This window comes from Euprymna scolopes, chromosome 3, assembly GCF_053919585.1.
Source record: "Euprymna scolopes isolate OS-2025 chromosome 3, ASM5391958v1, whole genome shotgun sequence".
NCBI classification, from domain to species: Eukaryota; Metazoa; Mollusca; class Cephalopoda; order Sepiida; family Sepiolidae; genus Euprymna; species Euprymna scolopes.
The window spans coordinates 75747142-75763138 of NC_136484.1; the positions used below are offsets into that span (position 1 = coordinate 75747142).

Below are 15997 nucleotides of genomic sequence, written 5' to 3' on the forward strand. Positions count from 1 at the left end.
TATCTATCTATATATATATATATCTTTCTATCTATCTATATATATATATATATATATCTTTCTATCTATATATATATATATATATATCTTTCTATCTATCTATATATATATATCTTTCTATCTATCTATATATATATATATATCTTTCTATCTATATATATAAGAGAGTTGGTTTGGAGTTTAGAATCTCTCTTCTAATCATACCTCAACATTCCTCGCCACCTTACCTCCTTACTATCACACACCCTATTTACACAAAGACACCCTATTCACGCATAGACACCTAAATTCCACATTCACCTCTCATTCTAAACTCCAAACCAACTCTCTTCTAATCATATCTCAACCTTTCTCACCACCTAATATCCTTAACTTTACCATATAAACCCCCCCAATAATAAGGATAACCTTTATAGAGAAACTATTCCCCTTTCCCCCCTCACAACCTTCGCATCTGATAGTTGTTAAGTCTTTTAATATTGATTAATTTCCTTTAATTATTTTAATTACCTTAAATTTCTCCATTCACTATTATTCTCTCATAATTAAAATATTAATAATTTAAAAAAATAATAATAATTCTTTTAAAGTTCTTATTTTTTATTTATTAAATTTACCTTATTTATCTTTATCCTTATTTTATTTAATTTAATTAATTTAAATAATTTTAAAAAAATTTTAAATCATATTAATATATTCGTGCCTTTCTCATTATTTATTACCGTTAATTGTCCTACTTTTATTTATTGATATAGTTTTAATAGGACATTTATATTTTTTACAGAGTTTTCCATAGCACCCCCTTCCCCACTATGCATACACACACACGCACGCACGCACACGCACACACACACACACACACTTTCTTCCTTTCTTTCTTCCATAATCATAATCTATTAGCGTCGGTTTTAAAACGATATTTTTAAATATGAAATTCTGAGTCTTAAACGCTCGTTTAGCGTTTTTCCTATGTTCGTTCATTTTGCATTAGTTCCAGATTTTTCTTTGTCGCTGAAGAGATTATACCGATTTTCCACAGTATATTATTACTGTTTTCGGTGTATCGAAACCAATGGTACGACCTTGAAATATGTATATATAGTGTCATAATGAATATTGTATCTATCTATATATATATATATATATCTTTCTATCTATATATATGTATATATCTTTCTATCTATCTATCTATATATTTATATATATATATCTTTATATATATATATATATATATATATATATCTTTATATATATATATATCTTTATATATATATATATATATATATATATATATATATCTTTATATATATATATATCTTTATATCTATCTATCTATCTATCTATCTATCTATCTATATATATATATATATATATATATATATATATATATATATATATATATATTCATGTCAGCTGGGGCAAAGCAGACATCTGAACGTTCGTGGAAAAAAAGATAGAAGCTTGGTTTTAAATGTATTAAAGGTGACTATCCATTTTTATCCTATTGTACCACACGCACAGAGAGAATTAGTAAGATCCTGGTCTTTATCAACTTTTGATGTGTTGCCGTAGATAGTAGTATCATCTGCATAGCTATTGATGAATAAACTGAGAATGCGATTTGAGAGGTCCTTGATGAGGTACGCTAGCGTTAATAATGTGCCCACCAACGACCACTTCGTTAGACTATTCAGAGAGAAAGAATGTGATTGTTGAGAGGACATTTCCAGCTATTCCGTAGCTGGAAACCTAATGAAGTAGACCTTTGTGTCAGATCCTATCAAATGCCTTATATATGTCAAGAGCTATTGCTCTAGAAACAAAGTTTCATCTATAGATTCACTAATCCTGTATGGTATAACAGTCAGCACATCGGCAGTTATCTCGCGGAACGAAAACCATATTGCATGTCACTGGATGGATTGTTTTTGTTGAAGTGGTTGACAACTTCTCTATTTATCACAAATTCGAGACATTTACTCATCAAGAGGATTATTGGTCTGTACTGAGATGCAGAAAATCGATACGCTGTGTATTTAAATACTGGACTGACTATCGAAGTGAAACCATTACAAATGCCTGTAACTTTTTTAAAACAATAAAAAAGAAATACAAATTAAAATTGTTGTGAAATGATAATTTAACTTTTAAGTTATAAATCTTGTGTAAAGATTATTAAAAATTACAAAATATAATTTTAAGTAAATTTATTTGCAGATTGTTTGTAACTGATTGTAAAATATAAAAAAGGACTTTTTGGCAACTTTTGCGTCAAAAACTATTAAACCGTATTTCGTTTCATGTATCCAGATATGGAATTTTGCATTTTCTAAGCGATGTTACCTTTCGGCGGCCATGTTATCAACGTTTCGATATAAAACCTATGATTGTTAATATTGGCATATATGTGTGTGTGTGTGCGTGTGTGTGTGTGTGTGTGTGTGTGTGTGTGTGTGTGCGTGCGTGCGTGCGTGCGTGCGTGCGTGCGTGCGTGCGTGTGTGTGTGTGTGTGTGTGTGTGTGTGTGTGTGTGTGTGTGTGTGTGTGTGTGTGTGTGTGTGTGTGTGTGTGTGTGTGTGTGTGTGTGTGTGTGTGTGTGTGTGTGTGTGTGTGTGTGTGTGTGTGTGTGTGTGTGTGTGTGTGTGTGTGTGTGTGTGTGTGTGTGTGTGTGTGTGTGTGTGTGTGTGTGTGTGTGTGTGTGTGTGTGTGTGTGTGTGTGTGTGTGTGTGTGTGTGTGTGTGTGTGTGTGTGTGTGTGTGTGTGTGTGTGTGTGTGTGTGTGTGTGTGTGTGTGTGTGTGTGTGTGTGTGTGTGTGTGTGTGTGTGTGTGTGTGTGTGTGTGTGATATTTCCTAACTATATGCCATTGAAAACTTTTATGTCGCCGGAAGAATTAGTAATAAAATGTTAAGTTATTGTTTGTTGTTTTTGTTTTGTTTTAACTTACAATGTTTTTTTTCTGGCACAGCATCCAATAACAATGACAATCGTAATCAATACGAGTAGAAGTAAAATAAAAACCACAAGGACTGCCACATAACTTTCTTCTTTTTCTTCTATCTCATATCTGAAATAAACAAGAGAATTATCATGCCACGGTAGCCATTTCCTTTATTTTCCGCATCGTTCTCTATAATAAAACCTGCGAATAAAATTAATCTACCTGTCTATTTATCTCTTTCCCTCTATGTCTTTATATATATATATATATATATATATATATATATATATATATATATATATATATATATATATATATATATATATAAAGCTGAACGTCTGTGTGTGTCTGTCTGGTCACGAATAGGCTCCTATATGGTTTACTATTTTAAAAAACTGATTACATATAATGATAGAAGATGTATCGAGGATAAGGAATGGATATGTTTGATCTGGCATAATGGTGGTTCATGAAAATTGTGGGGTCTGCATTCATGCCTGGCCCCCAAAGTATGGAAATAAAAATGAAAAAAAAATCGTTTACAAGGTTTTTTGATATAGATGTACATAAGAATACTTTGATAACTATTTTCGACTTAAATAGGGATGGTATAATCTAATTGTGGGGTTGCGTCCGCGCTGGTACTTCATGGAAATATGGCAAAACTTTAACAAAGACTTTTCATATCTATTTGCGTAAGTATACTTTGATAATTATGTTTCAGTTTGAAGAAATATGGTATAATAAAAATTATGGGGTGTTCCTTCGCGCCTGACCTCCATAGAATGTAAATATGTCACAAAGTTTAACAAGGTTTTTTAAAAGGGATGAGGTTCCACAATAACACGTTAACTTTAATCTTAATTCACGTTAGCTTTTATTTATTTTTTTGAGTTGAATCATATTGTGTCAAATAAATTCATCTCATAAATTCACGTTCTTATTAAGGTGAAAGTCAAAAAAAAGTCGGAACTTTAGACAATTCTCGACACAAATTTTGCATAACTCTGTTCCCCCCTTCTCCACTTGCACGTGGCACTCTTTCGAAAATAGATAAATAGATAAATAATAAAAATAAGAACATTACTTATTATCGTGTCAAAAGCAGGAAAAAATCCTACTCAGGTGATTACGTGTCTTTTTAAAAACATTTACATAACCTTTTTATTTTTATTTATATATCTGTTTAAGCTTTTTTTGTCAGTGTACTAGAAGGAATTCAGTTGATTACAACCCTTTCTGCGTACTCTTTACATTATAATAGTACAACCCTGAATCCGACGGCGCAATACTACACTGTTCAATACTGTAAAACTGAAACGAAGCTGTTCTGCTTGAAAAGGGTGCCAGTTTGTTCTTATTCATATTTATATCGATTCTTTGCTTTAAATAACTAAAGTAATTACGTGCTTACTTTTTTAATATCTCATTTTGCTGTTTCGGATTATTTTACTAAAGTAAAGCTTCATTATTTTTCAAAACTGTTTTTGTTTCTTTGTTTTTCCATATTTCGTCGATATTATTTAGTAAAAGTGTTTAGCAGAAAAGCCAACAAACGACTACCCGAAAAAATAAATATACAAGAAATAAATGTTACCATAGTCAATAAAAATTCAGTTCATGTTTTTTTGTGTTCTGAAATAGCTTTTAATGCTCTTTACTTGAAATAATTTCAGCGAACCGAAATTAAACCGAAATTTGAGGCGATAACTACTTAAATTAATTTTTATATAGACTACACATGCCATAATCGAATATTCCTCAAGCACAAAATAACGGAAAACATTAAAACATGTTCCTTACGTTGACAAAACTCTCTTAAATTGTTAACACAGAATGCTCAGGTGCCCCTCCTTCAAATTGAAAACGGGACTCTTCATTTCAAAGTCGTTGCCATTTTGGTTTTTTTAAACCGGTTCGTGAATTAAAAAAAAAAATTTTACAAACTACTTAAAAATAGAAACCAATGAACTTTTCTACCATAAAAGTAACTTTTATTGACTATGGTAAAATTTATTTCTTGTATATTTATATTATTATATATATAACATTTTCTCTTTGTAAGCAAACTTCATTTTGTTGATCACTCTTGGCTACGAATGGAAACAAATTTGATATAAAAAATATGTTTTCGCGAAAATTATCTTTACTTTCATCATATTTTGCTTAGGGTAAAATTTTTGAGTATCAAAACCTATCTCTTTACAACCCCCTCCTTTTCATACTTTCATCAATCACATCAATATATCAATATATATATTAAGTAATGTGACTGATAATTTAAAATTTAAAAGTCAAATTATAATTAAATTAAAAATCCGAAGCGAAAAAAAAAAGGGGAAAAATTAAAAAGTAAATATCTCTATACATTTTTAAAGCAAACTTATAATGTAAATTCAAATCTATATTTTTCTCTACTTATTTCTATCTCTAACCCATATTAATTTTCTTATAAATTTTAAATCCAGACCTTTTATTTCAATTTTTTCAGATTCATCTGCCTTACTTTTAATGCTAGGTTTATTTATGGTGTCTTTTAAATTCAATAAAAACCTTTCAAAATTTGCTGACGAGGAGACCTTGCTTATTAAAAAAACTATATGTAATTATTGTACGTAACTTGATGTATACCACAATAAAAAGCATTGTTTTCCGAAACGATCGTACAGATAATTGATTTTGTTGTTGTTCCTTCTTATGAAACGGATTTTTAATTTAATTATAATTTGATTTTTAAATTTTAAATTATCAATCACATTACTTAATATTGAATTAGCTCTAGGACATTTAACTATCGAGCTTATTATATATCTAAATTACAACGAGCACTTTCTCTTTCCTGTATTTTAATTAAACTAGTAATTTCACTGTTACATTAAAATACACTCAACTCTTTAGACTATTATTCTAATCTCCTTTAAATTATATATATATATATATATATATATATATATATATACATATATATATATATATATATATATATATATATATATGAAAATAGAATAGAGGTGGAAGGACCTGAATACTCAACGTTTCTCTCTCGAAAAAGCCCGCATAACATAAATCGGGCGAAACGTTGAGTATTCAGGTTCTCCCACCTCCATTCCATTTTCATATATATATATATATATATATATATATATATATATATATATATATATATATATATATATATATATATATATATATATAAGAAAGACATAGATGGAGTGAGATAAATAGACAGGTAGATTAATTTTATTCGCAGGTTTTATTGTAGAGAACGAGGCGGAAAATAAAGCAAATAGCCACTGCAGAATATTATTTTTAAGTAAAATAAAATTATATATATATATATATATATATATATATATATATATATATATATATAAATTTTGTGTTTAAATTTTAAATTCTGAAAAGCAACATATAGAGACATATATTCGATTAAAGAATTTATTTTTTGACAAAAGGAATATAGAAGGGGTTATTTTGATTTCCTTAATCCATGGATTTTCAACAATGGCTCATATCATCAGAGAAAATGAAATGCGGTTAGCAAAATGTTCAGCTGTGAATGGACGTTAATTTTGCTTACCCTGGTTGTATCAACTTCTCTTTTCGTATAATTTTTTCCATACAATTATCCACAACCACTCCAAAAACTATTTTCAATAATTGTGCTGAAAAGCAAAATTAGCATCCATTCGCAGCTGAACATTTTGCTAACCGCATTTCATTTCCTCTGATAATATGTGCCATTGTTGAAAATTCATGGATTAAGGAAATTAAAATAACCCCTTCTTTATATTCCTTTTGTCAAACAATAAATTCTTAAATCGAATATATGTCTCTATATGTTGTTTTTTTTTTTCAGAATTTAAAATTGAACCACGAAACTTATATATTGCTCTATTCTTAAATATTGAGCTTTTAAAGCATTTTGGCTATGATCACCTTGAAAGTATTACTTCAAGTAATATCTATCAGGATTTTTCATCTGAATTCTATCAGTGTCTTATCTCGCTTATATATATATATATATATATATATATATATATATATATATATATATATATATATATATATATACCTTTATTTGTTACTAGCTGAAATACCCAGCGTTATCAGGCTGTATTTGATATATTTGAACATTCCGTGCTCATACATAATAATAATAATAATAATAATAATAATAATAATAATAATAATAATAATAATAATATGGATTAAACGAAACATTAATTCATAATAGTTTCTTTTTCCACGTCCCCTATGAGGTAGGAGCAGTAGGAGCGTTTTATTTTATAGAAGTCTCACCTTAATCCTCTTTTCTAGTTTACTCTTTTATCTTTTAGTCCTTCTTCTTTCATAATGTGATATAATGTACAATATCTCTATCTCTACAATTATATAAAAGCAACTTTGTCTTATAGACTCCAAAACGCCTGAACAGATTTTCTTTAAAATTTACAGAAGTTTAGTGTATAAGTCTGGAAGTGATCTTAATTAAATTTTGTCTCAGAATACCTCGATAATTACCGATAATTGATAATCGAAACCGTTATTTTAATTTATCTATCATCGGTAAAGCCATTTTTCCATGCCGTCGCTTAGCAACAATGATAGAACAACAGGCCGTAAAAATTCTGCTGTAGTAAAGTTGATGGCGTGTTTTTTGTTTTGGGCTTTTTTGTTTTTGTTTTTTCTTTACATGACGTGGTTTGTAGGTTCAAACTTCGCCCGTATTTTTTTTCATTTACTGCAAAGAATTTTATAAGACTTTAAAATTTACGTGTTTTTTTTTTGTTTGTTTATTCGTTTGTTTATTTGGGGTTCTTTTGCATGACGTGGTCTGTAGGCTCAAACCTCGCACGTAACTTTCTTTTTTTCGTTAGCTGGAAAGAAGTTTATTTATAAGATTGGAAAATGTACGTGTGTGTGTATATTTTTAAAATATTTATTATTTTTGCAATATAAAACTGGAATATTACTGTATTTTAATTAAATTTTATAATTGATTATAGAAAAAACAAAATCGTAAACTAAGCAAAGATGATTTCTTTGTCGAAATAAAAGTACATTTGAATTTCATTCAAGCCACTTAAAATAATAAAATTTCAGATAAAACTTTTTTAAACTAAGTTTACTTTAAACTAAGTGTTTGTTATAAAATCATTATTTTCTTTAATCCAAAATTCACAGACGAAAATACCCCCAAGCAATTACAGTACAAACACAACAAAGTTTTTAAATTTAGCACACACACCCCGGCTACCTACTGTTGTTTTGATCCCCCCTCCCCGCTTCTATCACTTTTTAACACTTCTCTCCACCTGGGCTGAACTGTTGTTTTGATTCTCTCCTCTCTCCACATCCGGGCAACGCCGAGTACCCCCACTATATATATATATATATATATATATATATATATATATATATATATATATATATATATATATATATATATAAAGATGACATTAGTAATCTCTTCTGTTAATGAAATAATCAAAATTTCATTTCAAGCAGTGTATATTATCTAAACACTGGTAAATGTACCTGTAGCATTGATTTTGAAGAGCCTCTACATAAATAACATTTTGGGTGTGACTTCTAACAGGTGTGAGCTGAAATGCCATGTCAGAAAGAAATAAGGGGAATCCGAAGAATTAACACAGTTTCGCCCTAAAGATTTCCAGCTATTATAAGGTTTACAGTTATTAGTTTTAACAGATTTTATTGCTAACCGTGTGATATTACACAGTTTAGGCTGGCATTAAATAACCAGAAAAGGGTTGATATGCCGTAAAACAAAAACAACCAACCAACAGTTTAGGTGGACTAAAATTTATTAATAATTTAACTGGAGCTCTTTCCTTCAATGTCAGGTTATGATGTGGCATTCCAGGCGGTTGTAGTGAATTTAGAAATTCGACTGCGTGATCTTCATTAATACCACAATCAATAGATTGATAAGAATGCTCTAACCCAGACAACTCTTGCAAAAGATTATAATTGATCATCTCAACGGCATCATTTCTAAGAGCCAAGATTGCTCTTTCACAAAGCCATCCAACATTGTGAATATTTTTAGCAATATATCGGAAAACCTAAATCATCAGGTCACCAACTGAATGTACCATCTGGCCACAGGGTACATTCAGTTGATCTGGTGACTAAGGTTTTCTGATATATTGCTAAAAATATTCACAATGTTGGATGGCTTTGTGAAAGAGCAATTGAAAATCTCTATTCAATGTTATTGAACTATGGTACATTAATCTCAAACTATTAATCTGGTTTGTTGTAATAAACTGACCATGCTGGAACCTCGCTGGACGTCGCAAACACACTCGTTTTCAGTTTTCCTGGCCAAATCAAGAGGCAACTTGGAAGTAGATTGTGCAGTACGGCCCCCAATGTTGCTGCTATACATGAAGAAGAAACTGCCAATGCAATGTTACCATTAGAGCTCACTTTTACAAGATAATTTAAAAGGCACGTCTTCCCTGCACCACCTGGAGCATCTAGGGAAAAAGACCACCTATCATTTACTCTACTCACAATGAAATCATATATCCTTTGTTGTTCTATCTAGAAGTTTTGACATTGTCACACACATGACTGCTCAGCTCATGTAAGTTGTATTAAGTTTCACGAATAATGTTATAGAGAATATCTTGTTCATTGATAGAAAACGATATTCTGGAAGATGTTTTCCTTCTAAATGGAGAAGCTTCTCCTGAAGATCCTACAAAACTTAATTCAAAAAGTCATCTGAAAGTGATATTGTCATGGGGATTGTTTTGCTGGACTCTATACATGATATTTTCGTTGCGATGAATCTTATGCTTCTCCAACAAATCTATTGGGTTAGAAATATTACAATTATGAAACATGATGGCAAATAAACTACGTAACTGCTTGAGTGACTGTAAAAGTGATGCTTCATCCATAGTTTTATGTTTAAGCGTGTAATTTTTTTTTTTATTTATATTAGGAAAAATGGAATCCAATAATGATGTCATAAATTTGTTGAAATATCTTATCATTATTCGAAAAAATTGGTAAATATTTATATCAACTACAATTCACCGCTCACATTCGAAATGTCGACTTTTAAAGGTTTATGGGTGTGCTAACAACAAATATCACAGTTAAAATCGGGGCTGATAAACCGTTTACCAGACATGAAAACATATGATACTCAACGTAAAAGCTAATGTAATCCCTGGCAGTTATTTTTTTCCACAACCGAGCAGATAATAATGCGCATGTGTGCAAATGAAGCAGACGACAACGCAAATAAAATGGAAAAAATGGGGTGTTTATTCCGAAAGCCGTTCTTAACATATTGGGTTGGGGGTGTTTATTCCGAAAGCCGTTCTTAACATAGGTAGGTTGTTGGTGTTTATTTCGAAAGTCGTTACGCATGCGCATTACTAATTCTACCGGTTGTGAAAAAAATGGCTGCTAGGGATTACATTAGATTTTAATTTGGATCACAAATATTTTCAGATCTGGTAAACTACTTATCAGCTCCAAATTTAATCGTAATATTCGTTGTCAGCATACATGAAAACCTTTAAAAGTCGACGTTTACAATGTGAACGATAAGTTGTAACAAAACAAAACGGAAATTTGGTATTTTAGTCAAGAGAGACCAAATATTTAAAAGTATAATTGAAATAAATATTTGTTTTCTCGAGATTTAATGATTATTTATATTTTATTAGTTACGAAAATTTCTATTTTGTATTAAAATAAACCTCTATTTAGTGTTGTCATAATTTTCTTTAAAATATTTGAATTCAGTAAATGTGTAAGGAAAACTTTCTAGAAAAACACAATACACGCATTCGAAAGCATAAGAATTTTGGTTTATAATTAATATTTGTTTATCTAACGATGAATGAATAAAAAAGAAAATATATATGGTGATGTCTTCGTTTTATTTCTTTACAAAAAAAGAGAAATTAATTATAGAAAAAGAGAGAAAAAAAGGAAAAAATATTTAGAGAAAAGAAAATTATCTAAAGGGAACAGGAGTAATAATTTAATTCAAAGAAAAATATCTTTATTAGAATTAGACGATAAATATTTCCAATTTCAGAATCTTGAGCAATATTTACGTATTATTTGGAAAATAGAAGAAAAGAAACGCAAGAGCCTGATATTAGACAAAGTAAGCTATTCTATCGAAACTGTACTTTGAATTTGTCTATTGTCGTAGAAGATTTACTTCAACAAAGTATGAAATTTTTTCATTGAATTTTGGGTTCGTTCGTGAAGGATTTTCGGCAAAACAATAATTGTCAAAAAATATTTATAGTCTTAAAAAACTGTAATACCTTGTAAGAAATTAAAAAGAAAAGTTTTATTTTCTCAACCTGTACATAAATTTGGATTCCGCTTGCCGTAAAATACATTTAAATATACTTAAAATCATGCAGATATTTGCATTTATTAATACAAAAATATAATGGCAAAAGTTTTAAAATGACTTAGTACCATCACTTTTCCAGTCAGCCAAGCAGTTACATAGTTTATTTGTCATCATTCTTCATAATTGTAATATTTCTAACCCAATAGATCTGTGGGAGAATCAAAACCAAAACATTTAGTGCCCCAACTGCATTCTCTGCCGCTGTTGTTATGGAGACAAACATGATAAAATCTAAATATTAAATTAAAATCTAAATTTTACAAGATTTTTCGAAATGAATTTTATGTGAGCATGCGCAGAAAGAAGTAAAAACATGTCGGCCAGTGGAAATGAAGAGTTCGCATTTGAACTTGCCGATATATGTCTATACGCATTATTGATCAATCTAAACAAAGATTTGACTCGTTATAAACCATTCTTGGTGTATAATTACTATTTCCTGTTAATGTTAGTGTTATATGACTAGTAGTGTAAGAGTTTACTTGTTAAATAATTACACACACATACATCTACTGTTTATTTATTTCAACAGATATTGTAAAAAAAAGAGAAAACTTCTGTTTTGTAATACTTTTTCATTTTTTCAATTTTTCGTATTATCTTTTCTGTATATACGTCGAAAGTATGGATGTATAGTCCAAGTAGTTTTTTCTCGAAGTGTCCGCTTTTTAACGTTTAACTTTGCGTGTAATTATTTACACATCTTCAGGAATGTGTATGAGAGACTCGGTGGGAATTATGGGAAGATTTATTTAAATAGTAGTTGGGTTGCGAGCGAGATTCAGTTGGTCTGCTGCCGGCGGTGGGGGCGTTAGTATTATGGGGAATGGGAGGGTGTGCCGGTTCAAGGGTCAGTAGCAGAAACGAATTGGGTAGGGGCGATGCATTTAAGTATGTTGGTACTATTTTGGAATGCGATTTGATTAAGTGTAAGTTTTTGCGTTTTTATATAAATAAATGAGAAGGAGAGAGAGAGAGGGGGGACACAAAGAAAAAGTTATAGAGATAGATTGTTATCCATTTATATATACATATACTAGCAAGTTGCCCAGTCGTAAAATACACATAAATATTATAGTTTAATTGATGCCGATTTCTTAGAGCTATATATATATATATATATATATATATACAGGCGCAAGAAGAAAGTCCGCACTTGTAATTTTTTCAAAAACTGCAAATTTAAGTTAAATTTAATGTAACTGTTTAAACAAACTATACCTCATTTGATTGGCCTTTTATTCTTCTATAATTTTACCTGTTCATATTTGACTTTTAATTGAAATATTCTAGTGTTCACGTCAATTTAAAAAAAATAACTTCAAATTGAGGAGGCAATAAGAAAGTCCGCACAATGGAAAATTGTTATTTAAATGTAACTTTAGGACATTAATGCCATACAAATACAACTGCTTGTACAACAGGAACACAATAAACTAGTTAATATTTAGTAGCATAGTTCTTCTGCAATTTGACAGCCTGCAATCTTTTGGAAATTCCTTTAATTAGACTGCAGCAATACTCTAGGGAAAGGGCATCCAACTTTTCTTTAATTTGTGTCCAAAGTTCTTCCAAATTTGAACTTTTATTGCGTAGCTGTTGCTTGATGTAATACCATACGTTTTCGATAGGATTGAGGTCTGGAGTTTGTGCAGACTAATCCAAGCATGGAATATCATGCTCTTCTAGAAACCTCTTGACATTGTCAGCTGTGTGAATGGGAGCATTATCCTATATGAAGATGGGATTATCATCCAAATTCTGACCAAAGTAGGGTAGAAAATGCTGAGTCAACATATTAATGTACTTGGTCGAATTAATTCGATCTTGCAAGCGAAATATAGGCCCTGGGCCATTGGTACTGATAATGCCCCACACCAAAACTTAACCTCCATCACCTTGCAGCGTTGAAACTGAGTACCTAGGATTAAATTATTCGTCTTTCCTCCGACGGACGTACTGCCTACCATCACTGCGTAGCCTATTGAACTTGCTTTCGTCGCTAAATAGCACTTTTGACCAATATGAAGAGTCATGATCTTCATTGCATCTGACGAGATTCAGACGGCGCTTTCTGTTCTTTACAGAAATCAGTGGCTTAGGTCTTGCAACATATCCCCGCAAATTAAATTTCTTTAATCTGTTCTTGACAGTAGAAAGAGGGCACAGTTTAACAAGATTGCACTGTTGTTGGATTTGTGGAGCCGTTTCAAATCTGTTTCTTAGCTGCAGATATTGATAACATTGTCTTCCATTTTAGAAGTAACTCTAGTACAACGAGATTTAGGGCCATCACGAACACTGCCGGTGTTTTGGTGCTTTTGCACAGTCTTTCATTGTATATGGACTAAATGTTATGTTGTATAACTTGGAACAACAACAATTACGATTAGAGATGCATTGTTGCATGTTGGTGGATATTTTGAACTGATTTAGGGGTGATAATTCAAGCTGATTTTAAGCTAATTTGTTGCTGCGGACTTCTTTTTTTTGCCTCCTAAATTTTTTAAAATTGACGTGAAGACTAGAATATTTCAATTAAAAGTAAAATATGAACGGGTAAAATTATAGAGAAATAAAACGCGAATCAAATGAGGTATAGGTTGCTTAAACAGTTGCATTAAATTTAGCTTAAATTTGCAGTTTTTGAAAAAATTACAAGTGTGGACTTTCTTTTTGCCGACACTATATATATATATATATATATATATATATATATATATATATATATATATATATATATATATATATATATATATATATATATATATATAATGTTGAGATTTTTCTCACTCTGACATTGATATTCTGCTTGTTCTTTTCTTAGTTATTCCATGCGACGCTTTCAAAAAAGGCCAAATACCCAATGCAAAAATGCCCAAAAAAAAATAACATTGTCTACCAAGAAGTGTTGGATTGACGAAGTAAAGTAATGATTATCTTTTACAATGTTATTCCATTATTTGCATTGAAATATGTAGCGCAATATTACTTTCTGAGTATTAATTATTACTTATTAATTTAATTTATTTGGGTCAATTCTATATTTACAATACAATGGACACTGTTTTCATAGAAATGCTAATAAATTTATATCTGCTGTGTGTTATTAGTTTTTATGTCCAAAAAACACATTTTTACGCTATCCAGAAAAATATCAGTTTTATCAAAACATTGATTCAATATATTTCTCATTCAGTGGAATTTCCACGGGTTCCCTTAGTGTTTAATAATGTTTTAGTACATAAAAATACGTGCATAACATTATGTACGTATTTTTACTTATTGACATTAGTATTTATGTATTTATATTTTATGTATTTATATATACTTGCTGTACATACGCGGCGTTACCAGGTAAAAAAAAACATATTGCCGAGCGGTAGGTTTAGTGCCATACTATATAGAAAACACGAAATATCCTAAGTTGTTACGATTTTCCTGAAAGTTGACCATATTTGGGATTTTTGGAAGCATAAAACATAGTCATATTCATTTATGAAATTCAAACAGGGAAATAAAATTTCATAGCTTAAAGGGAAATAACTCAGAGGTTAAATGAAAACTTATTACCGTTTTTATGCTAAAAATTAAAAATAAATTGAATTAAATGAAAATTAAATTAAAAATAAATTAAATAAATCAACTTTATATATTTCTAAATAGAATACTTAAAATAATTCTTTTACTAATTTCCATTATAAATTTAGAGCTAATTATTTAAACAGGATCCGAAAATAAAGATTTTAATCGAATAAATTATGTACTGTCTGACGAGCTTAAGTTCATGTCACATCGCCGCAGTGTTGCATCCTTCGACTTGTTTTATGAATACTTCTACGAAATGCTCCTCAATAAACTTGATACACTCCTCAGTCTGCAAACTTCTACCATTTCATTATAGAGATGCCGGAAGACTTTCTACTTTAATAAATTTTTACCTTGAACTTCTACTTGGTTCCCTGTTTCTCTAGCTGTACGAACATGTAGAAATATAAATGTAATGTAAGCAAACATCTGGCTGCACAATAATAAATTAAGGCTTCTTTTACGCGGTTAATTTTTTAATCTACACTGGTACATAATTAGTCTTGTTTACATTGTACGTGTGTTTTAACCGGAGTTTACTACAAATATAAAAAAAAATAATTAAATCTTTTGCATTTTATGGTTTAGCAAATTTACATTATTAAGTTAAAAGATATCTTCATATATTTGTGATATTTAATAATTCTTTATTTTGAAGACATTATTTTTCTTTGCAAGGCTTCTTGTGTATGAATTATTTGACGCTCTTTTATTTTGTAAGTAAAGCAATTATTTTTTCTTTTTTATATTTGTCAATTTTTTTCCAAATTCTTTTAAATTCATGATTTCAACATATTTTTGCAGATATTTTCCGTTAATTTATTAAATACAGCTATTATATGGCGAATTCTCACCCAACTTTAAATACATTTTCTCTTTTACAATTCATTGCAAATGATATTATAGATATTTAGAAGGCAGTTAATCCACGTTTGCCCTTATTAACTGAATTATGGATTGTGTATAAAATTGCAGAACATATGTTTTAAAAAGTTAAACAAATAAATAGAAAATCATTGTCTTCAGTTGTTGAAATTTTCCGG

At 29.9% G+C, this 15997-nt stretch overlaps 1 protein-coding gene across 3 annotated transcripts in view; it reads right to left on the minus strand.

The window, feature by feature from the left end:
* The window catches only part of LOC145256286 (metabotropic glutamate receptor 7-like), a 183166-nt gene that overhangs the window by 146362 nt on the left and 20807 nt on the right, over positions 1-15997 (minus strand). For all 3 annotated transcript variants that reach the window (XR_013863963.1, XR_013863965.1, XM_080114993.1), the window contains exon 5: positions 2945-3064. Coding sequence is in view for 1 of the 3 variants with exons in the window: in XM_080114993.1 (XP_079971119.1) it covers positions 2945-3064 (120 nt within the window). In the remaining 2 variants the exon portion in view is untranslated. The remainder of the gene's footprint in view (positions 1-2944; positions 3065-15997) is intronic.